The sequence below is a fragment of the Ciconia boyciana genome, chromosome 1 (genome assembly GCF_034638445.1).
Source record: "Ciconia boyciana chromosome 1, ASM3463844v1, whole genome shotgun sequence".
In the NCBI taxonomy this organism is placed as follows: domain Eukaryota; kingdom Metazoa; phylum Chordata; class Aves; order Ciconiiformes; family Ciconiidae; genus Ciconia; species Ciconia boyciana.
In genome coordinates, this window is record NC_132934.1 from 37,468,419 (window position 1) to 37,492,303 (window position 23,885).

General features: G+C 39.2%; 1 protein-coding gene across 8 annotated transcripts in view; it reads left to right on the forward strand.

Moving 5' to 3' along the window:
- Positions 1-954: 954 nt before the first annotated feature.
- Positions 955-23,885, forward strand: part of MON2 (MON2 homolog, regulator of endosome-to-Golgi trafficking) — a 122,639-nt gene continuing 99,708 nt past the window's right edge. For 7 of the 8 annotated variants that reach the window (XM_072862735.1, XM_072862680.1, XM_072862689.1 and 4 more), the window contains exons 1-4: positions 955-1,208; positions 17,454-17,517; positions 21,851-21,978; positions 22,839-22,970. In XM_072862735.1, the coding sequence (XP_072718836.1) occupies positions 1,098-1,208; positions 17,454-17,517; positions 21,851-21,978; positions 22,839-22,970 (435 nt within the window). In that variant the 5' untranslated portion in view covers positions 955-1,097. The remainder of the gene's footprint in view (positions 1,209-17,453; positions 17,518-21,850; positions 21,979-22,838; positions 22,971-23,885) is intronic. The other variant, XM_072862743.1, reaches the window with a different exon arrangement.

The window sequence follows — 23,885 nt, forward strand, 5'->3', positions numbered from 1 at the left end:
ACCTTCGTGAAAAGTTAACTGTTCGACGATGAATGGTGTCCTCCAGAAGGAAGCTCCCAGGCAGCGTTCAGGCTGCTGCGAGGGAAGCCTTTGCCGTGGCTGCAGTTACACAGGGAGCATTACTAAAAGCAACAGATAGTGGCTGAACATTTTATGCTCGTTGTTTGGCTGCTTGCTTTTGAAATGGGTTAAAAAGAGGTGGTTGAAAAGCTTTTGGATTTCAGAGGGACACTGCTAAGCAGCTGCTGGTGACAAGGAAGGTACCCGAGACCCGACTGCCACCCCATCCCCTCTTTTTGCCCTGCCTGTGTTTATCTTAAACTTCTCAGCGAAGGATTCACCCTGGCTTCGCCTGGAGAAAACCGTGGAAAGCTGCGGACACACACGCGCGGGTCGCGAAGGGCACAAACCTTCACTCCTACAGGAGAAAGCAAAGAATCTCACGATTCACAAGGAAAACATGACAGTCTGCCTCGCTTTTTGTGTTTTTTAAACCGCATTCAGCGCCGACCTCCCCCCCCGAGAGCCGGACTCGGCGAGAGGGGACCCCTCCAGCCGCTCGGCGGGGGTGGTGGCTGCTGAAGAGCACCTGCAGGTGACCTGCGGCGAGGCCAAGGGCCTTCACCACCCCGCGCCCCAGCTACTCTCCGCCAAGGCCGCAGTTCGTCCCCTCCCCGCCGGCACCTCGCCGACGGTGGCGGCCCGCCTCGGCCCGGGCCCCAGCGCCGCCTCCTGCCCCTTCGTGCCGGCCCGGCGTGGCTTCAGTAACACAGCGGGGAAGGGCCAACACAGGGGCCCCGGCCCAACCCGGGCCCGGGCGGCTGCGGCCGGGTGCCGCCTCCCGGCGGGCCCCCGCTCTCCCCGCCCCCGGGCCCTGTGTGCGGAAGCGGCCTGACGCGCGGCGCTGGCCGCGCCCGGGATTGTGGGAGCGGGGGGGCCGCGGCGGCGGCGGCGGCGCGGGGGAGGGGAAGGGGCCGGGGCCGCGGCTGACGGGTTCCGGTGTCGGGCGCAGACGTGTCGGCTGGGGCCGCGGAGCGAGAGGCGCTGCCCCTGCCCGCTCGGAACAGCGCCCGGCCCGGGGCTGGCCCGGCGGCGCCATGTCCGGGACCAGCAGCCCCGAAGCCGTGAAGAAGCTGCTGGAAAACATGCAGGGAGACCTGCGGGGCCTGAGCCTGGAGTGCCGGAAAAAATTTCCCCCCGTCAAGGAGGTGAGAGGCGGGCTGAGCTGAGACGGGCCGGGCCGGGCCGGGCGGCGGGCGCCGCTCCAGAGGGGCCTCTCTCGCCGCGGGGCCCGGTCGGAGTGGAGGCTGCCGGCGTGCCCGTGTCCCCGCGCCCTCAGCCCGGTGCCGCTCCCGGTGAGGTCCGTCCTTCATGGCCGCGGGTTGCCGAGCGCTGTCTGTGCCGAGACGTGGCTTTGCCTGTCGTGTTTGCTTGTGGGTTGTTCTTTTTAGTGCGTTACCGAGGCAGGGGACGTGGGCCGGGCTAGTTCAGCTCAGGGAGTGGGGCTGGGGAGATGGATCATCTGTTGACAGGGGCAAAACGGGGGCAGCCCCGCTTCACCCCCAGCGTCCTCCCGGGGGAGAAAGACAAAGTTTGGCTTGGCTCTCTCGGCATCTCCTCACGCAGCTCGCCCGCAGGGCTGGGTGCTGAGGGTTTCGGCGCACCGGCGGGCAGGCACCTAGCGAGTGCCCGACGGCCGGCGCTTCGGTAGCGGCTGGCCGGTGGGCGAGGGGGGGCGGCCCCGCCGGGGCGGGCCGTGCTCTGCCCCCGCCGGGGAACGGCCGCCCTCTGGCTGCGGTGGGAGCGCCTGGGGGCGCGGGGCCTCGCGAATCTCGTTTCAGGTCTGTGTCAGCCGTGTAACGCATGCACACGCTTTCCGAAGTGTGGCTCCCAAGTCGGCGTACGTTATTTCTCACTATTGCACATCTGCGTCTGCTGCTATTAACTGTGTGGATCGCAGGTGATCGCTTGCATGCTCTGTGATTTTGTGGTTATGTGGCTTTCCAATGGTATGGTTGCAGCCGAGGAAGCTTGGGAGTCAGAGAAGTTTAGGTTACTTTTTCTCCCTTTTAACAAATTCCATTAATACATTTATGTCGGTAGGATTGCATGTTTTATTTTTCAAACCTCAGTTTACTCTGTGTGCAGCTTGAGACTTCAGTAATCTTGATGAGCCAGATTACTTTAACTGAAGGGAAATTCTCTCTAATTTAAAGTAGACGTTTTAACTGTGTGTTTCTCCAGTGTGTTTACACAGTTTAACTTTTTCCCTATCAGTAGTCTATCACCTGCTATTTCAAGAAATATTTTTTCTACGCAGTAGTGGGAGGAAGAATACTAATATGTTAACTCAGATTAAGCTGCAGAACCAGAAAGGTACATGGAAAATATGGTAAAGACTCCGTCAGTTTGGAAGAAAGGAATTACATATGTAATGTGACTTTAGTTCCAGTTAAGTGATAGCACATTTAATGTTGTATGAAGTATTACACACTTGAACAGATGAATTGAAGCTAATGACTGTGCTTGTTTTGAAAGGCATGAAGCGTCATGCTGTAGCAGAGCATGTTGTATACAATTATAGGTTGCAGAGGAATGGCAGTGTGTTTGAGAAATTGTGAGTGATCACAGAAAAACAAGAGAAAGTTGTGATCAGTTCTGAGAAATTGCATGTGGTCACATGTAAATGAGAAAAAAGTTGTGGTCAATGGAAAAGAAATCTCTGTGTGTGTTTTGGAGGTAGGCGGGGGTGCTGCTTCCACTTTCTCCTGTGTGTTACTGTGTGACTCTGAGTAAGTTGTTTGGTTTCTGAACAAGTTTCCCCACTATGTTAATGTTTACTTTCTTCAAGATCTACAAAGGAGATGGGCAATGTAATTCTTAAGCTAGTATTTTTAGTAATGCTTCATTATATTTGCCATGCTGAAGGTTAGAGGAACCACTGCATGTGTGGTTCTTGGTACTTGTTCAGCATTCTTATCATATTCTTGTGTAAGTATGACTTTTGTGTTGTTCCCTTTTACATCTCTATTTACATAAGCAATTTGCATAGCTTCATTAAAAACACTTTTTCACAGTTGTCTGAAGTTTGGGTAGGTTTATGGAAGGTTTTTATAAAGAGGTGGGACTCTTTCTGCTATGAGTTGTGGGTCTGAGGTGAGGTCTGAGGTGAGAGCAGTCCTCTAGTAGGATGTATGATACAGTTGCAGGAAATGATCTTACTTCCTCACTTCTGGAAGGCATTTTTTTTAATTCTAGTTTTAAAGGAAACGGGTGTCCTTTTCTGTCAAATCTCAACTGCTGAACAGGTATTTTAATTGCATGCGTTTGGTCTGATCATGATTAGATTTGGCTAGAGTGATCAGAGGAATGGCATGTTCTTACTGATTTGTAACAGCACCAGCTTTTTAAACCATGTTTAAACACAGGCTTTTAAAAACAAATTCCTACTACTTATAATCTCACATTTTTACTTGCAGCGTAACTAGACTATTCTCATCACTACCACATGCAGTGTAATTTATGAGTTTATCTTGCAGCTGATGTGTATGCTTCCATGTCACTTAATAAACTTATCATACTGTGATAAAGCTATTGAAAAACTCCTAGTCCAAAATTAATAGTTATGAGCTGTATCATAGTTGTTAGATTTGATAGATACTTTATGAAGTTAAACTGCTTCTAATAATATTTTCAATTTCTGACGTAATCTAAAATTTTGCTCACAGCTATTTGTTATCATCAGATATTTTTAAAACAATTTGTCTATTCTGTTTTTTTGATTTTTTTATATTAATACTGTTAAAATTCTGCAAAATTAATTTAGCTGACAGGTTTGCTGCTGATAAAAGTAGTAGTGTAGTTCTCAATTCTACTTGTTGCTCAAATGATCAATTTGAGTGAATCTTTTTTTAATCAATATTGTAAGGAGTTAGAAAGTGGTATGATCAGAAAAATAGAGCCTGGTTTTTTTTTAATTAAATAGGGGTTTAGTTTTCACTTTTTAAAGATTTTTAATGCATATGTTATTACAAACTAATGCCATATCTATTAGGTACAGAGAGACCAGAACAATATTAAATGATTCTTTGAACAGGCAGGTAGATGACAGCTGAAGAGCTTTATTGGACTTTTTTTTATTATTATTTTTTAGGGGGGTGGAGGGGATGTGGATGCAGCAGAAAAGGGGACAGCCGGCTGTGGGATCCCACAGACTGTGGGATTTAGATCTTATCCTCAGTTAGGAGCTGGAAGCAAGGTCTTAAACCCTTATTGGAAATGGAACTCAAACTCTTCACTGTTTTAAGCACTTTCATCTCATATTTTTATATTACTTCTGAGTCTGTGAAGTTTTCTTAGTAGGTCACATTTAGGTGGAAATCATGTAGTGGTAAGTTCAGTCACTTACAACAGTGGATTCTGAGGTTTTTTCTGTCTCTTTGATAGTCTGTTAAGAAACATTGAAATTACTGAGTTTCTCCCAATGTTAAACTTATGACACAAATATGTGGCAAACTTCCTTCCCCTTAGTTAGAGCTTTTAACTAAGAAATAACAGAATGTATTGTTGGCCCCAAAGCAATCCATACTTCATCTTTGCTCCGTGTGACAAATAATACCCGAGTAGGATTTTCCTAGGTGGTGCCACGTAATACATTGAGAATGGGAACTGCAGAAAGAATCTGTGGGTTTGAAATGGTATTGCTGACGATGTTTGGGGATTAACTAATGTGCTAGACTTATTTTTCTTAAGGGTGTGGGGAATACCAGTTACTATTAGACTTCAAACCCATGTCTGTCTGTTGCTAGATGGTTTTGACTGTTTCCGTTTGATAGGTGGATAAATCCTGTGTGATACTTCCTCAGATCAGCACCGACTACAGAAGCATACTAAGCATGAAAGCTATATACTATGACCAAAGAGTAGTTTGATAGTTATGTTTGTGATGTGCCAAAACTGTTTATATTGGCAGATATACAAATAATGACATTGCTGAAAAATGTATTCTTATTTTCACAATATATTTCCATTTCTCAGTTATAAAAAGTAGACACCAACCAGGGATGTGACAGAAGCTCTCAGGGCAAGCATAAATTAAACAGTATCTTTTGGAGCTTGAAATTACAGAGGATGAAGCAGTCTTTGGTACCGGCGTAAGTCATGCTCATCTTATCTTAAGGAATCTGACATTTCTCCTAGAAAACAATACCACTTGGCCATTGTACCCTTGTTTTTAATATGACGGGCCCTAAGCTTTGCTCTGTATTAGAGCATTGTGACGTTTAGCTTCTAATTCTGGACTGAATTGTGTGGCACACACATGAAGCTTTATAGACTATCTTAACCTGCTAGTGACTGGAGTTTCAGTATCCTGTGCTGGGTATGTGGGAAACTGACAGTGCTCTCTTTAGTGAACTGGAGTCAGAATATTGTTTTACCACAAAACTGAAAATAGTTCAGTGTGCTAAATAGGTTACCTGCTGTTTCTTACTACTGAATGAAAATACTGTTCTGTAAGCTGCATCTGATTTGGTTAGATAATGTTACTGTGTAAGAAACCTTAGAAATACAAGGGGAAAATATTTATATTTAGCAGAAATAATCGAGAGAAAATAAGCATACCCAAAAAGTTCTTCTCAGCCTGAATTCCAGTCAGATATAACTCCTTGTTGTTTACACAGATCCAGTCCGGCAGTCTCAGCTTTCTAGTAGGCTTGTAGTCTCTACCTTGGCTCAGTTTTCTTCTTGACTTTTAAACAGCAGTAAAAGCAAAATGAGCTTAAAAAAAACACAGGAAAAAAATTAACTCTTACCCGGCTCCCTGCACAGTTACGGGCACGCTTGGGCTGGTAGGAGAGGGCAGGCAGGGTTGGGGCAGGCAGGGACTGCATCCGCCCATGGCAGGATCAGCTAGACGTGTTGCGGGACGGGGTGTGCCCTCTGCCTAGCAGCTGTGTCGTGGATTGCAGGGAACTGTATGTTTTAAGATGTTTGCTGCTGCAGTATTTTGGAATAGCAGGGCTGGAAAAGAAATAGTGTTCAACTTCCCTCAACCTGGAAGAGCAGCACAGTTTTAGCTTTGAATACTTTGGTCAGTTGAAGTGCTCTCTTGAGACTCCTGAAAGATACTGTTTGATAGCCTCTCTGTACTGTTTCTTTTGCAGACCTTTGTTTGAAAGAGCAGCATTGCTTTTGTTTAACTATTTATTGAGTTGTGTATGCCTTTGGCATACAGACTTATTCTTGAAACTGTATTGTAAATTAATTTGCTGTATCTAGGAAGAATAGTAGAACATAATTTTGCAGTCTTATTTTCCTTCTTTTATAAGTATCTCTACTTGCAGGCAAGTAGCCTTACAAAATCCTTTGGGTAAAAGTTAAAGAATCCAGACTTGAGTGACTTCTGCATAAAGCAAACTTTAAATTATTTAATTACAGTAGAAGTGGCGTGGGCTAGCAGAGCCAAGAGATAGGATTCACCCCTTCTGAAGGGCTCTCTGTTGTGTTCTGTGAACATAGGTTTTAGTCATACATTCTTCCTTTGGAGTCCACTCCTGTCTGCACTGAGTGACATACGTGACGGTTTTATCCCCTGGGTTAAATCATTCTCATTTTGGAATGATATGCTGATCCTGAACACATCTTGGGGCTAATGCCAAAAAATTAGTGGGGAAGCTTGTCCTTTTAGGGAACCTCTCTGATGTCGCTGGGTAGCTGTATGAAACTAAATATGAGGATGTCTTGCAAAATTTAAACATATGTTAAAAAGGTACAGATCAGTTAATTAGGTTTATAATGTCGAAGTGATCATTAGGATTCCTAATGCAACTGGAAGGAACAGTTTAAAAAAATTATGTGTGAATATTAGCTGTTTGTTCTGTAACAGGAACAATATTTCAGAAAATCTGTTGAATGTAGTGCAGTACACAAATTGGAGAAGGCTAAGAAAGAAAATGATGTGTTGAAATGCCTTGTGATTTGGGCATTTGAGTCACTTGATGTATTACTAGCATTGAATGGTTTCTGAGAGCTCTGCATTTGTGCTACTCTTGCAGTAAAAAGATGAGCCAAATGAACCTGGCAAAGAACAAACCTTGTATGTAGACCATTTTCTGTAGGAGTAACCATGTTTGGGGGTTTTCTGCTTTATTTTTTGATTAAAATGGATTAAATAATTCCAATACTATAGCCTGCAGAGAACTTAACCTACACTGAACTTTCCAGGTTGGTTAATTTTCAGGTCTTCACAGCATTAGTTCAGAAGGATGCAAATACTGTAGAGTTTTTTGTTTTCTTTAATGGGTATTCACTTAACTAATAATTTGAAGGTTCTTTTGAAATGTAGAAACTGTGCTCTGTAAAATGCAGATTGTCATAACTAGGCAGCTTGCACTGAAGCATGTGTTTTGTGCATGTGACTGGAGATTATTCTGTAGCATTCTTTAGTTGCCAGCCCGTAGCTGATCTGGTAACTTGAAACAGCTGATCCCTAATATTTCCTACAGTTCTTTTTATAATTCCTGATCTTTATGAATTGCCATGTCTGCTAGCTTCATGTTTGGAATCCATTAATTTGCAGGTTTTTTTATTCAATATTGATCTATGTACAGTAGTATTTTTTCAAAATTATATTTTTAAAAGTGTACTGTTATGTTTCTAGGGGACTGACATCTATTCAAATGTGTTCTAAGCTTCAAGATTTATTATAAATCCTAAATTTCATGTCATCATTTTAGTCTGTGATAAGGAATGTCATGTGTTCAAAAATGATTCACATCATGCATATAGACCCAATTTTTCCATCATGTAATATCTTGTAATTTAATGAATGAAAAAAATGAATAAAATTTTCTGTATCTCAGTCTATCCCTAAACTTTTCAAGTTAGACTTCAGTGCAGGATTAAAGTGCCTGACTTTTGAGTGTCTAAGCTCCCTTCATTGATTGTACAGGCTCGTTTTTTTATGGAAAAACTGTCAATAGAGCCAAATATCTATTCAGAGGATCTTGTAGCCAGGGGATTGATTCAGTCTGTTGCCTACACATTAGGTATCTTTGTCACTTGAGATACATTGATGTTTCTTCCTTGGCTTCCAGCAGCCGGTCCATAAGAGGGATGGGGTCTTCTGCTGTCTGCATGTAGTTGTCTCGGATACAGACATCTAAGCTTAGACCTCTGTACTGAGCCCCTGCTAGCAGATCAGCTGAATTAGCTTAAGGAGAGGCTTTAAGAATTAAGGAGCATTCAGTAGAGACTAAAGCTCCATTGTAATGGGAGTCTACATATTTATATTTGTGCATCTTCATCTCTAATTGAATCCCCATTTGCCTCCTATGGGTTCCTGAAGATTTTACAGGAAACCTGTAGCAGAAGTGGGAAATTCTTGGTGACTCCAGGTCTCAGCTAGTGCCCAAACTATCGACTGTTGTTTCTTTTTACCAAGTGCCAGGCAAACAGGCATTGCCGTCTCTGACTGGGTGACTGGATATAGTATTTGTGGCAAAGCCTCAGGAGTTTCCTGGTCCCATCTGTTCTGATCAACAAGCTGAAGGCAAAATTAGTTTTGAACTTCAAGTATAAATCTCCTAAAGTTCTGAAACAGGTTATTGGGTTTTTTAAATGGAGAATCATGATTGTTGTGACAAAAATATGTAATGAAAAGTCAAGTGCTCTAATTCAGTGATTTATAATCAGTTGTGTTGTACTTGACAGATCATTCAAAAATCCATTAATGGCTGACATGGGTTCTCTCAAAATATCCATGCACTACATATATTAAAAAGATTATATATTAATATTGTCTATATAAAATATATAGTGTATATATTATATATAAAATAAAATTTATATATAATACAAAATACAGGGTACGTCCTGATTCTGTCTGACTGTGGAAGAGAGTAGTATAACTTAAGAGTTTGTTGCTAAGTGGCTGTATTTCTTCTTGTCATGGTTTAACCCCAGCTGGCAACTAAGCACCACCCAGATGCTTGCTCACTCCCCCCCAGTGGGATGGGGGAGAGAATTGGAAGGGTCAAAGTGAGAAAACTTGTGAGTTGAGATAAAGACAGTTTAATAGGGAAAGCAAAAGCTGCACACGCAAGCAAAGCAAAACAAGGAATTCATTCACTCCTTCCCATGGGCAGGCAGGTGTTCAGCCATCTCCAGGAAAGCAGGGCTCTGTCACACATAACAGTAACTTGGGAAGACAAACGCCATCACTCCAAACATCTCCCCCTTCCTTCTTCTTCCCCCAGCTCTATATGCTGAGCATGACGCCATATGGTGTGGGGTATCCCTTTGGTCAGTTGGGGTCAGCTGTCCCAGCTGTGTCCCCTCCCAACTTCTTGTGCACCCCCAGCCTCCTCGCTGGTGGGGTGGGGTGAGGAGCAGCAAAGGCCTTGACTCTGTGTAAGCACTGCTCAGCAGTAACGAAAACATCCCTGTGTTATCAACACTGTTTCCAGCACAAATCCAAAACATAGCCCTATACTAGCTACTATGAAGAAAATTAACTATCCCAGCCAAAACCAGCACACTTCTGTATCAAGTCTTGGTTAGCTTTTTTTTGGTCTACATCAGTGCTGTTCAGTAATGAGTTGTTTTAGGTTATTTATTCTGATTTTTTTCTCTTGATTTATATGTGAAGTTTTTTTCAGCTGAAGTGTAATATTTTGATTGTTGAATGAAAACTCCTGGTATTAAATATTTGCATTTCATTATCTTTACCTCCACATTCACATCAAGCGAGGTACCTCCAGAGGCAACAGCTCTGAAGCAATTTAGATAACACTGGCACCTCTCCTGGCATTATTGACGGTTAACCTTCAGGATTCTGAATTGGCTGCTGATATTGCAAACTGACAATTTCAGAAGATTAATGGACCAGAGAAGTAGTCACTCCTGTCAAGTGAAAGAGCACTTTTAATATGAGGGCAACTAATACAGTTGCACTAAAGCTGGAAATGCACATGGTTGTGTGTTTTTAAAAAACAAAAACTGCAGTATCATAAATCTTGAATTGGTGGAGAAAGTGTATAATAGAATCAGTTAATGCTTTTATTTTTCTCAAAACATTGGAGCTCTGGTAATTGAAAATGGCACCATCCTTGAGTTAGAGTCAAGTCTAGCAGGAGTTAGAGTTTGGTATCTTCAACTGTTGTGCCTGTTGTTGGGATCAGAAATGTACACTATTTATTTCCTTCATTAAGTACAAGTAGATCATGATCTAGAATAAATCAGAGCAATTTTGCTTCTGTCTCAGGTAAAGTGTGAACAGCTGAAGAAACTACTTTGTATATGAGTCGAGACTGATGGTCTGTTTGCAATTTCTTCTCTTTATATGCTAAATAAAGGTAATAAAAACAAAACCAGCAAATATATTAATTTCTTGATTTAAAAAAAAAAGTTAATCAGACTGTTCAACAATTCACGTAAATCACACATTCCAAACTTAAAAAATTGGAAAACTGTAGCTGGTTTTGTATTGAAGATTTTGTGATAGTGAAAGTGGTTTACCAAAATACAATTTTCAATTTATAGGGAAATTAATACTATTTTACCATGATTGCTAAGATTCCGTAGAAAAATTACAGTGAGAAACTTGTGCAGGAATTGTAGAATATGAAGTGATTTGAAAGGAGCATTATTGCTTTCAGTATTTCCTGCTTTCTTTCTCTACTTGTACATATATCCAGGATGGAGCACACATCTGAACAGTGATTGCAAACTGCTTCATGTTCACTGCAGCCTCCCTTTAGGAAGCTGTGGCCATTACAAGCCCTCCCCTTAGTCTTGTTGTTTTCAGGCTGAACACGTGCAGCTCTCGCAGCATCTCCTTATCTATTGTTCTCCATCCCCCAGCTGTCCTGGTAGACCTCCAGTGAACTTGCTTCATCATGTCATTGTCTTTCTTGCACTGGGGAGGCTCAAACTGGTCATATTACTCCAGCAGCAGTCCTGCAAGAGCCAAAGAGAGGAAAATACTCCCTTCCCTTGACCTGCTGCCTATGTTCTTGCTAATAAAGCCCAGCATGCAGTTGGCCACCTTTGTTGCAAGGGCTCACTGCTGGCTCTTGGTTCCACTTTGTTGTCCACCAGGACCCTGGGTCATTTGCTGCAAAGCCAGCCCACAGCCTGTAATGGTGCATGGGGCTGGACTTTGCACTGGCCTTTGTTGAACTTCATGAGGTTTGTAGCAGCCCATTTCTCAGCATATCTGGGTTCCTCTGAATACACACATACACTCCCCCCAGAATGTTGAACAGTACCCTGAATTTTATATTTGTCCACAGACTCTATGCCTTTATCCAGGCTGCTAATAAAGATGTTAAATGGTATTAGCCCCAGTATCCATCCCTGAGGAGCACCACTAGTAACTGGTTACCAGCTGGACTTTATCCCATTTGTAATGACCCTTTCAGCCAATCTTCTACCCACTTTACTGTCCACTTGTCCATATCTCACCAATTTGACTATAAGGATACAATTGGAGATGGCATCAAAGGCTTTGCTGTAGTCAGAATATGAAGTATGTAGTGCTCTCCCCTTACCCACACAGACCATCACCTCATTATAGAAGGCAGTTGGGTTGGTGAGGCTCATGCTAAATTCATGTTGACTGTTCCTAGTCATCTTCTTATCCTGCATGTGCCTAGAAGTGGCTTCCAGGACAATTTGTTCCATAACCTTCCCAGGGAGTGACGTGAAGCTGACTGGCCTGTAGTGCCCTGGATGCTCTTCCATACCCTCCCTTGAGATGTGTGTGGTGCTTGCCTCTCCCCAGTCATCAATAACCTTCCCCAGTCACCATGATCCTGATAGAGGGTGGCCTTTCAATGACATTGGCCCTTGTGTGCATGGGCTTGTATGTGTCCAGTTGACTTAAGTATGTGGTTCATGTGCTGCCTGCCTGTATCTGCTTTTATGGCGGGCCCAGAGACTCTGCTGGCAGGCTTTGCTCCAAGCGAGTAGAATGTGAGCAAGCTCTAATCGAAATACATTAAATCATTCAATATAATAAATCCCTGTGAGTGCCCAGTACTGTCAGATCAGAACTGGCATTTCACCAGTTTAAATCACAGGTAGAATGAGCATATATAAAAGAGAAGGGTCTGAGTAGGGATTTTACTCCTGGGGAGGAAGATAAAAATACAGAAGGCAAGTACAGTGCTTTTTCACACAAATGTGGTATACATGAGTGCTTTCATGAGGTTGATTTAATGTGGAGCTTTTTGTGAGTGTGCCCTTTTCCAAATAATAGTTTAGCAGTACAGTAATGGTCCAGAATGTGCTTTTGCAAAGCAAGCCAGAATAACAATGAAGTGAAGTTGTACTTTACCCAGGAGGATCTCTTACCTAAACTATTGGATATAGGGTTAGTGTTCCAGTTGGAAAGGCAGATAATGATGAATAGAAAAAAAATTGCTCTTTTTATTTTATGTAATAGATGTGGAAGTGACCATAGATGACACATATTACTCTCAGCCAATCTTAGTAAAAGATTGGCAAACAATGTACTGTAAATACCAACACAGACCATAATTCCTGAAAGCATACCTGAATGCTTTTCTTTTTAGAAGAGAGCAAAAGCTTGTGTAGTAGGAGCTGCAAACCTTACAGCAATTTTGGTGTCTCTGGAGACAGCAATTTGCTCTGAGCATACAATTGAAACACAAAGGGTCATTCAGAGCATTAGCGGTGGAAATTCTTTATTTTATTACTTTTTTGTAACACTACTATGACATTTAGAAGTTCATACAAAAATATATTTAAAGTTAGATCAAGCCTTAGTAGAAATTAGCACATGCCTGCTTGTTACATTAAGTATCTTCATGTGTGTATATAATTTTTGGTTTAAAAAAAAGATGCTGACTTCTGGTCCTAATTGTGAGATACCAGTTTATTTGAAGATCAGCAAGTTGATCCTTTTTAAAACCTTTTAAAAACTGCCTTTTTGAAACTTTAAAAAAATTGCTTATACAGTAGAGACAGTGGGTGTTCTTTTCACTTTCTGAAAAGGGTCACTGGTCAGAGATGAGAATTTTGTGTCATCTGTCCCTTATGAAGAGTTAACTGTCTTGTTGTTTTTCGATGAAAGAAGGGTAGCTCTTTCGCATTTACCCCAGAGTAAGGGCAAGTCCATAGGGATTACTGTGGAGCAACTGATGTGCTGTCGGATCACATCCCAGCTGACCCTCTGGTACATTGCTTGCCCGTCCATATGCATTGCCACATTGCAATAGGGCTTCCGTGATGCCTTTGCCTGTGAGAAGTAAACCACTAAATAATTATACAGTTATGTGGCCAAGCATACACCATGCCATTATTCCTTGTGGCCATTCTTGGGCTGCCAGGTAACGTTATCATCATCACGGATTTAGCTATGGTAGTATCTTTTGGTAACGTAGACTGATCCACTGCAGTTGGGTTTGAGAGCTTTCACAGTGTCCCTGAAAGACAGATTTGAGGAACTGGTGCCTTTCAGATGTACTTACTGCTCTGCTGCTGATACGGGTGGCTTGCCTTTACATTGTCCTGACCAGTAGCTACTAGAATTGCATACCCCAATTATCCTAATACTTCCATATGCTATTTTTGAGTTCTATGTCTTTATAGTCTATGTGCACATATTTTATGTGGAGAAAATATTTTAGCTCTGGGACTTAAATGTTACCTGGTTGTTGGAAAATGTTGATTCTGCTTGGGCATGGGTTAAGTCTGCTTGCTGAATGCCTGAGCTGTCTCTGTTACCTGGTTGGTGATTTTGGCCCTTAAAGGGTTAAAAAGGGTTAAAATTTCCACAAAGTTGGAAGATGTGCACAGTGCATCTAATGACAGGAAGGCTGAAGTTCTTCCCTGTTTGAACTGAGGACCGAGAAATCTGTGAGGAGGGGAAGAGTTTTGCATCTGAGAAACTCTTAAAGCTGGCTTTGAAAGTGTCTATGAATTTGCACATCCTGGTCTCTCTTGTGCAGAGAGCCTCTGTCTATAAGGTAGCTGTAGGGTGAGGTTCTCAGTGAGCTGTGAATGTTGCTGCCAGACTGTACCTTGGGAGAGGAACTTCGAGGCCAGGAGGCAGATATTATGCCTAGGCTTCTTTTCAGTTTACTTGCAACGGCACTAGGTGCGGTTTGATTTTTTTTGTACATAAATTCTCCATTTGCCTTACTTCGATTTCTGTGAAAGGTGATTTCTATGTCATCAGCAAATACTTGGTAAGTTCCAAGGAAGCAGAAAGATGATGGGGCAAGTACTTGAGCCTGGAGGGTCCTTTTGAATTTTGCTGTGAGATTATTGACTGTTTGATTAAAAGCAAATCAAAATATCCAGAAGAGATTGACTTGAATATGTGCTATCACTGAGAGTCAATTTCTGTTCTTCATCAATATTTCCCCTCCCCAAACTGAGTGCTGTAGTTGCTTCAGGAGAAACATGAAACAAACCCCAATAATGGCAAGTGTGTGTCTGAGACATTTTATTTCAGTTCATTTCACAGTTATTAAAGTAGTAGAATAGGAAATCTAATTGACTGAAGGTTTCAGGTACACTTGAGCTTTGTTATGTTACAGGAATTATGTGTATTAGTTTCTTTTCAAAATTAAAAAGATAACTTGCTCATTAGACTACTATTAACTGTGGTGCTAAGGGAAACTGATAACGTTACTTTTAAAAGTGGTAACTGCTTTAAAAACATGGTGCCTTATATTTGTGTGAAAGTAAATTATCGTATTTGTACCCATAAATGCACAGTATTATGCTGGCCATCTCCTTGATTAGTGTTTTTATAAGATCCTTTTCAAATGGAGCAGTGTCCTGGAGAGTGCTGTAGTAATTTCAAATTGATGTAAATTTGTAAACTTAGTATCTATTAATATCTCTTTTAACTTGCCAAATTAAATTGGTGCAATCCAAATACACTTTTATATTGATGTAAACAGAATAGCCAGATAATTGTGTATAGTCTCATTTTTTCTATTGGTTATTTGTGATCAGCTGAGGTAATTTTTTGTAAATGTTAATATGTGGTCTTTTTTACATTTATAGTGGAGTATTGGGGTTTGTGGTAGGATGTATGCAGTGTAATTAGTTTTTAATTGTAAACATTTTGAATTGGGATTCTAAACAGAAAGCAAAGCATAATGCAGATAATCATAGAACTTCCTATATCTCATGGAGAAAAACTATCTGTTATATTCTGAGCGGCAGTAAAAAGTCTAATAGCTGTTGGTTTGTTTTACCTTAATTAAAAAAAAATATATATGCTAGTTTATACAAAGCTAGCATGGACATAACTAACTTGGAGACATTATGTTGGAAATAATTTTTTCCTTCTTTGTGCAGAGTGCACGGTGTTTGCGAATGTTGCATATGTGGGCAGGCTTAATATTTCTTTGATTCAGAGTGAGTTTGTCACTCCCGGCAAGAAAGAAATCAATTGCTGGTAGATGTGATGAGGTTTAGTTTGAAGGTAATTGAAGTTGGACTGTGACAAATCCTTCATATTAATTAATAGGAACAATTTGTTGTGACAAGACCCCCCCTAATTAGCTGACAATTTATAACTGAGAAAGATCGGGGGTTGACTTAAAACTCAGACACTTCAACACATTAAGGTAATTAAAATAAATGAGAACTGCATTTGGCACTCCTCATTTTAATTATGCAAAAGGTATATTTGCATGTCGCTTTGTACTTATTTGGGCATGTTGTATGTTAGTTCAGGCACTGTGGGTATTATTCTGTCTATATTTTTAAAGTAGAAACACTATATTCAGCAAAGATTAAATAATTCCCCAGAATTTCATGAATCTCTTCAATGATGGTAAGGCAGTGTTTAGTCTTTCTATGTTTGTGTTGGGAAATGAAGGAAAAAAAAAGTTGAAAATTTCAGTACCGCATTTCTAATTTAGCTATTTTGAGAAATATATTTATCAAATCTTAATTAAAATATTTGATTTTTAATTTGTACAGTCATCTTAACCTGACTTTCTGGGAAATCTTGTTGGACTAGTGTTTTGATGGGGGAGGAATATTACTACTTGGTAGAACTTCATGTACTCTCGTTTTCATATTTCTGCTGCCACAGCTTGTCTGTTTCTCTAATCTGCTTTATGTAGTGATGGCACACTCTTTAAATAGTAGTATCAGAGGAAAAATGGAAATATGGGAAGTACACAGAAATATGAAGCTAAACTAAAAGGGGATATTTACTTTGAAATTTGGCACAATAGTATTTTCCAGTAATGTGTCCTATCATTTGGGAAAATCTGTTGCATTTATTTTGGTGCACAGTGTATTGAACATGATTTCTTTAGTTGTTTCCAGAGGTTTATAATGTATTAACAGAACTAAAAAATGGAAAGGAGTTGTTTGCAATGTATTCTGCGGGGTTTTTTTGTTGTTGTTTTGGGGTTTTTTTTCTTTTTTACACAAAACTTGTCAGAAATTGTAATTTTGAAATGCAAAGCCTCAGTGTTATTTCAGCTTGGCTTGATTTCATTAGAGGACATGACTTTAGTGATTTATGCTGGGAAGCATTTGTGGGCAATTGAAGAGAGAATTGGTGTTCCCTTGCAGCAGTATGTATTCTCCTTGGTGGGCTGCTCGGCTCTGCAGCACCTGGTTGGTGTTCAGCCAGTCTGTGCCCACGCATCCCCTAACCTGCACATCTGCAGCCCCAGGTCCCGCTGAAGGGGTGCACAAGGGAGAGGAGGATGCTGTTGGTCTGTCAGGTCATACTTACTGGGAAAGGGGAGGAACTCTTGGTATGGATTCTATGGCATGTCAGGAAGAATGGAGAGTATTGTTAGGAAGGCTTCGTTGTGGTACTGCCCTGGGATAATTTGTGTAGGGCATTCAGGATACAAAATCCATGGGAAGATGAGTTTCATTCTGATAGTCATTGTTAGTGAGTGTGTTAGCTTTCAAACAGAAAACACTGCTACCCGACTGGAAGAACAGTAATAATAATATTCGTGTCGTGTACCACATACAGTTTATTAGCTGGATTTCATTGCTTATGCGTTAAGTATTAAGTATTGATATAATTACTGATGTTCTCAGTTTCTTCAGCATTTCAACCCCATGAATGTGACAGATTATATATCATGGTAATTGTTTCACTGTTCGAAACTGTACAGAGACTATGTAACAGGTTTTTTGTTTACTAGCAATTTTTTTTCACACATTCATAGGACTGGAAAGTAATATGATGAGAATCGTGATTTCTAAAAATTCTGAACCACAGAATATACCCCTTCCTGTGGAATTCTGGAAAGGAATTCCAGAAGCTACAAAGATTTCCATTCTGCATTAGCTCTGTTTACTGAAAACATTACAAAAACATTTTTCCTCTGAGACTATACATTTTTATTTATCTTCAGTATTCTTATTTCTTTCCAGATATTGATGTATGAAATAGCATCTAAACTACTTATTTTCTTCTCTTCCAGGCTGCTGAATCAGGAATAATAAAAGTGAAAACAATAGCTGCACGGAACACTGATATTTTGGCAGGTAATTATTTGCAATGCAATGGGAAAAATAAACTTTGGTTACAGATCAAAATATTAAAAATATGTCTTGGATATGTGTAATAATCTTACGTATCTTTTAGTGTGTGCTATATCAGTGAAGCTTTACTTCTGGGCATCTAGCAAAAAATCCAGTAGCATGAGAATTTTTTAATACTGCTTCTGTTTCATGTTAGTGCTGTACTGATGCTGAGGAAGGTCTCCGTTTTCAGTTGTAGCTCTACAAAAGTAATCATCCACTTAGAAAAATTGCATGAAGTGCTTAGACTCCAAATTCTCAATGTTTTATTCACTGTCCACGTTGACCACAGCTGCTGTTGAGTGCTCTGTGTGGAGTTCTGTGGTATGATCCTCATCTGTGTGTTTAGTATGAGAGTCTAGCCTTTGGAGACTTGTACCTGGCAGGCAAAAATCCATCTTAATCTGAGACAAGGTCATTCAATTTAAGATGTACCATTGCCTTGAGGGACAGGAGATATCTTGTGAGTTGCAGCTTTGTAAGTGCTTAAAACAGTATCTCTGACTTTCTTCAGCTTTATTAAATAGCGTGTAAGTTGATGGCTTCTTGCCAATTGCCGGTAAAGCCTTTGGCCAGATTTGAATGTCCCTGTATTAATACTTGAGCATCTACCCCAGCTATAGTCAAAACCCTTAAAATGCTAAATTATTTGAAAGGTCCAAATGAAATAGATGTAAAACTCTTTCTTGTTTTGAGGTATGTAAATCAGATATTGGTAAGGAGGCACTTTCTAGAATTATTTGAAGTAGCAGTCCCACCCCTCAATATTTCACTTTAATGCCTCTTTTTTTATTTGTTTATTTTCTTTGTTTTTACTGCTGTCATGAATGCTGACATAAGTGGGAAAACTATGCCAGGTAATGTCAGCTATATCAAAATACACAAATGAACAAGAGAAATCTCTAGTTAGCCATTTGGGAAGCTGTCAACATTCTTTGGCATATGATTGTGTAAATAACTTTATATTTTAGAAAGCTAGTTTGTAATCCAGCAAAATTCTTTGTTTTTTAATCTTCATTTCAAAGTGAAGAGATGTGAAAGACCATTTATTTTGGCTATGGATAGGCAGTCTTTACTTTTATTTTTTTGAGGGAACACTTTCTGGTAGTTGGTCAGATTTTCTAAGTACTTTTCCTTTGGAAGGTTTAAACTAGAATGTAGTTAGTATTTATTTCATTCATCAAAAAAACTACGCAGATTTGTTGTTATGAGGTTTGGAAAACCAGCAGGTCCTAAAAGTAATTTTGATTAGTTAATCTTTGCTAATAGGATAATAACTTTTTTTCACAGTAAGAAACTGCAGAACAGAGGGGAACATATACTTTGCCTGCACATTATCCTAACATTCCACAGTTTAAACATAATGCCATTAACAGTCCCAATTCTTTATGGGCTCTTGTATTTTTGGAGGTATCAGTTGTAACCTGATCTTGTAGATAAGTTAATGTCAAGATCTCTGTTGTCTCCTATTTGCTATTTAAAATTTTTTTGGAGGAAGATAGTATGTATACTTTAGTAATAATAAAGCTGCAAAAGGCTACTATAATTGTGAAATACAGTGAAGTAGATACTTTTTGACTGCTAGATGATTTAGGAACATCTACTAGACATTCTAGTAATCCAACTAACTATTTTGATCCAGATATTATTTTTCTTTATATTTTGATGTAAACTGTCATTTCACTAAAATAGATGAGAACAACTATATCAGATTGTTTTGAATAAGCTCACCTGATGCTTTCTTGAAGCATTACACTGTGTAGGATTATAATTATTAGGAAAATAGATGCAATGTTAAAATGACAAATACACAGAAGTAATAGTATGTCTGGTGAGATGTGTTTAACTTACCAGAACTCTGAGGTCATTGGTCTAACTTCTTCCTTTCTCTTGGAAAATTTAAGTTGAGCAGTTTCAAAGTCTTCATTCTTGGCAGTCTGTATGTGCTTTATAATTTATTTATGAGGATTTGAGTAATGCCAAAAGAGAAGTCAGCTTGTGCTTTATATCGCAGGAGATAAATGTGAGAAATTATTTCCACGTGGCTCTGAGATGTGCAATTCATACTTCTGTTTTAGAAGTTCCTTTAAAAAATTAGAATTGTAACCTTGCTGATGGAATGAAGGAATAAGTTTTACTTTCCCAAAACTTCTTTTTTGATGCAGCTCATTATGATAGATTTATTTTTTAATATATTCTTACATAATTTTGGTAGCAAAATGGAAGCAGACCTGGATATAAGAAAATTTTTGTGTATTTTAAGACTGACGCTAATATAATGATCAGTACTAAACCAGATCTACAAAACATTAATTTTTCAGCTTCATAAAGTGAAAATCCTTGTATAGATCCTGTTGTGAGATTATTGTTTTTAATGCATTATAGGAAAAATACTGTAAAATGTTTAAATTTTTCTTTGTCTTGTTATTTATTAACTCTCATGCCATTTTTGCCCTTCAGAACTTTATCATGAGTCTTATGTTAAGGATAAATGTTTTGTGGTATCTTTTAAAAGTTTTGCTTTCTTCTTTCTGCATGATGGTTAGAATTTAATGGCAATTCAGAAATTTATATGAGTGAAGAATCATTTGTGTCCGTGTTAGAGTGAGCACTCTAAGTTCTATTGGCCATGTGTTGTAGGTGTTCATAGACTATAAAGGCAACTTAGACATCTAGCTCACATGTTGACACTGACAATTAGATGCCTAAATTACATGTCTTAATTGGGAACAAACTTCTGTTTTTGATGAAGTAGGCAATGTTTTGTTTTTAATTTGGAAATCATGGAGTGTTTCCTAAGAGAATGGTCTTGGTGGATATGGTTTATACTGTATATTTTAAAAGCAGATTAGTTAAGTTAAAAAAACCTGTTGAAATCAAAGCAGATTGTTAAACAGGCAGTGAACCTATGTACTTATTCACATTTATGCTGACATTGTAATTGTTTTTGATTAGGCGTTTGGTGCAAGATCAGCCTCTGTCAACTGGACATAGAGCCTGTACTGGCTCTGAAGAGGCTGATGAAACTATGGACTGTGTGTGTGTTAATATCACCCTGTAAGAACTATTACCTTATAGAAAGTTGGCATCTATAATTTATACTAGCCTGTTCTTTTCATAGAAACTTGTTAGTCATGTTAGTGCTTCAGTTGAAAACTACCACTAAAATATATTTTTGTAGCTTTTACTGTGATGTTTCATTTTTTTTCGAAATTAGTTGTAGTGATACTTAATAATAAACCTTTTTGAGAGCCAAACTTCAAATTGATCAACAGAAAAAATAAAATAGATCATGTTTGCATTTTTATGTGACAATGTATTTTTTTGTTTGTTTGTGGTAAGATCTGTGCTCTAAAAATGTGTGTGAAACTTTTTCATGAACACGTTTCTGTTATTACACATAGACTAAAACATGGTGTAGGACATTCAGTGTAAGAACACACATTGAACTGTGAGGAAACTTTTAATATCTGAAATGGTGATGAGCAGCTAAAATCTTAAAAGTTTTGCATGAATCAACAACCACGCCTGCAAACGGAAAAGGACTCATCGGTCAGAGTCATGCATCCCTTTCATCTTGCAGAAATATTTTCTTCCTTTTTAATTTTATGAAGTTTATCTCGGATTTCTAGAATTACTTTTATGGGGAAAAACTTTTTAAAATGTCAGCATGGAATGTTGTATTCATTGTGAAACTTTTTCTCCTGACAAAGCTTCATTTTAAGAAGCTGCCCTTTCTCACTAAAACACTGGCTGAAAAATTCACAGCAGGTGTATGTACCCAGGATACAAACAGTCCAGTCTCTTTCTCCTCCTGTTTTGTCTGTGGCATTTTGCTATTCCCCTTCGTGCCGCCTACTTTGATATGTCTCTCTGTGCCACACCTTGTGTTGCTTTTGAGTTTGGCGCCAAGGGGAAGCAAAGCAGAAGGAGAAGGCTACCAGCCTGAGGCTGGTCACTGCTGAAAGGCAGGAGAAAGCTCTGGAGCGGACAGAACCTTACAGCTTCTTACTAACCAAATGGACTCAAAATGGCTGTTTTGGATTTGGAAAGAGAAAGTCACTTAAGTATGTAAGGGAGAAGGTGCTTGGAATTTGAGCCTCAGCCAGGGTAATTGTGGAAGTGAGCTGTGGCAGCCCAGCGTCTCTTGTCACTTGGCTTTTCCCAGTGGTGCAAGACTAAATCCCAAATTTCCAAGACTGGAAGTTGCTTTTTGTTAATAGGTATGATTAACAAATTTTGCATTGTATTCTTCAAAGTATTAAACATTGACTGCTTCCATGTCTCTTTTTGAAAGCATTGAAAGAGAACAGCTCAGAGGTAGTTCAGCCTTTTCTAATGGGCTGTGGAACAAAGGAACCAAAGATCACTCAGCTATGTCTAGCAGCCATACAGAGGCTCATGTCCCATGAAGTTGTTTCAGAGGTAAGATCAATCTTTATATAAATACGTAGATATTTCAGTGTGAGAAATACAGGCCTCAAACTGAAAGTGAATGCTTTTTTTGGAGGCTGTTTATATTACCATGAACATAGTCTGCAAAGTATTTTACTCTCATCTGGTTTTAAAAAATTGTAATTTAAAATAAAACCTTTTTGACCATGAAAAAAGGGAAAGAAAAAAAGAGGTGAGGAAACATTAGTAACTTCTAGAAGGAAATTCATGAAAATTCAAACCAGCTCATTCAGTTTGCATTCTTACACTGCAGGAACAGAACATGTAATAGTCCTTGATAAGTTTAGTTTTTAAGGTGGCATCCACAAAATTTACTCTGTGTGATATCATTATGTGTTATGTTTTTGTTACATGTTACTTTTAAAAATAAGATAAAATGGATGCACATTTTCTGCAACTGTAAATGTAATGATATATTATGGTACTGCATATATAGTGTGTTAAGAAGCTGGTGAAAATAACACTGTTAAAATATACCTCCAGTTGTGCTTGCATAATGTAAAATTACACTGTTTTTTCTCTGATGTGAATGAATTTTGAGGGTAAAATGTCTTTGTACTGTCTCTTCTATATTTCCAAGTAGAAAATGAAGTACACACTTTAATTTGGACTACACATTAAGAGATTTCTGCCATCAATTCTTGAAAAATATTTTGGGAAGCTTGTGACAATGAAGTTGGTTGTATGTTCTCAATGTAGTCCTATGGTATAGACAAACAGGCAAATTCAGTTACCATATGGATTTATGAGAGTGCTATTCTTACATGTGTACACATGATATACCAGTATGTAAACATCCTAATTATTGGAAAAAAAATATTTCTTTGTAGGCTGCAGCAGGAAACATTATTAATATGCTTTGGCAACTGATGGAAAATAGTCTTGAGGAACTTAAATTGCTTCAGACAGTTCTTGTACTTCTAACAACCAATACAGTTGTGCACGATGAAGCACTGTCCAAGGTAAGAATTTGTTAGTGCCAACTATAGTACTTACAATATACAAGAGACAAAACAGGGATAAATGTTATGTATGAAGCATTTGGAAATAATGGAAGAGGAGGGGCTTTTTTGATTCTGTTGTGTCCCTATTGTCTTTATATCTAGACTCTGGAAACAGGATTTCTTTTAGCTTCCTTTTCAATCTGTTTTTTAATTCCTCCACAATAATACATTTCCGACTTAATGGGAACTTTAAATGAAAACATTGGGCTAATGCCTGTCCTTCTCATCTGCTAAATTCGTTGTATGCACATTTTCAAACTGAAATCAGAGCACATAGTACAGTGTAAGCTGTCACTAACAAAGCAAATATTAGAAGAAGCTGCCTGCCACACTGCCTTAAATCTCTTTCAGAAGCAGTCCCAGTTATTGCTCTTTCAGTCAGAACTGAGATAAGTTTATTGCATAATTTTAAACATGTACCATTTTGGATATTATATTTCAACTAAGACAAGAAATAAAGATTCTGATCCATTTTAATCTTAAGTTACAAGATAATTCTCTTTGAAGGAGCAATATTGTTTACCCATCTGTGAACTGTGAAGTTCTGTTTAAAGTAAGTTCCTCTTCTAGATTACATTTTATAATTTTTTTCTCTTTAACTTAAGAAAGATTTTTTGTTTTTAAACAAATCATTCTAAATTGCTGTCTTTAGTATGCTCTGCTTCCAGTGTATTGGTTTAATATCAGAGCATTTGTGTGGGTTTTTTTGTTTTTTTGTTTTGTTTTGTTTTTTTGTTTGTTTGGGTTTTTTTGTTTGGGTGTTTTGTTTTTTTTTTGAGAGATGGAGAATAGAATTGAAGAATATTTTTGAAGGCATTCTGTTCTGGTGGAAGGTTTTCAGTTTTTCTTTGCTCTGGTTTTAATGAAATAACT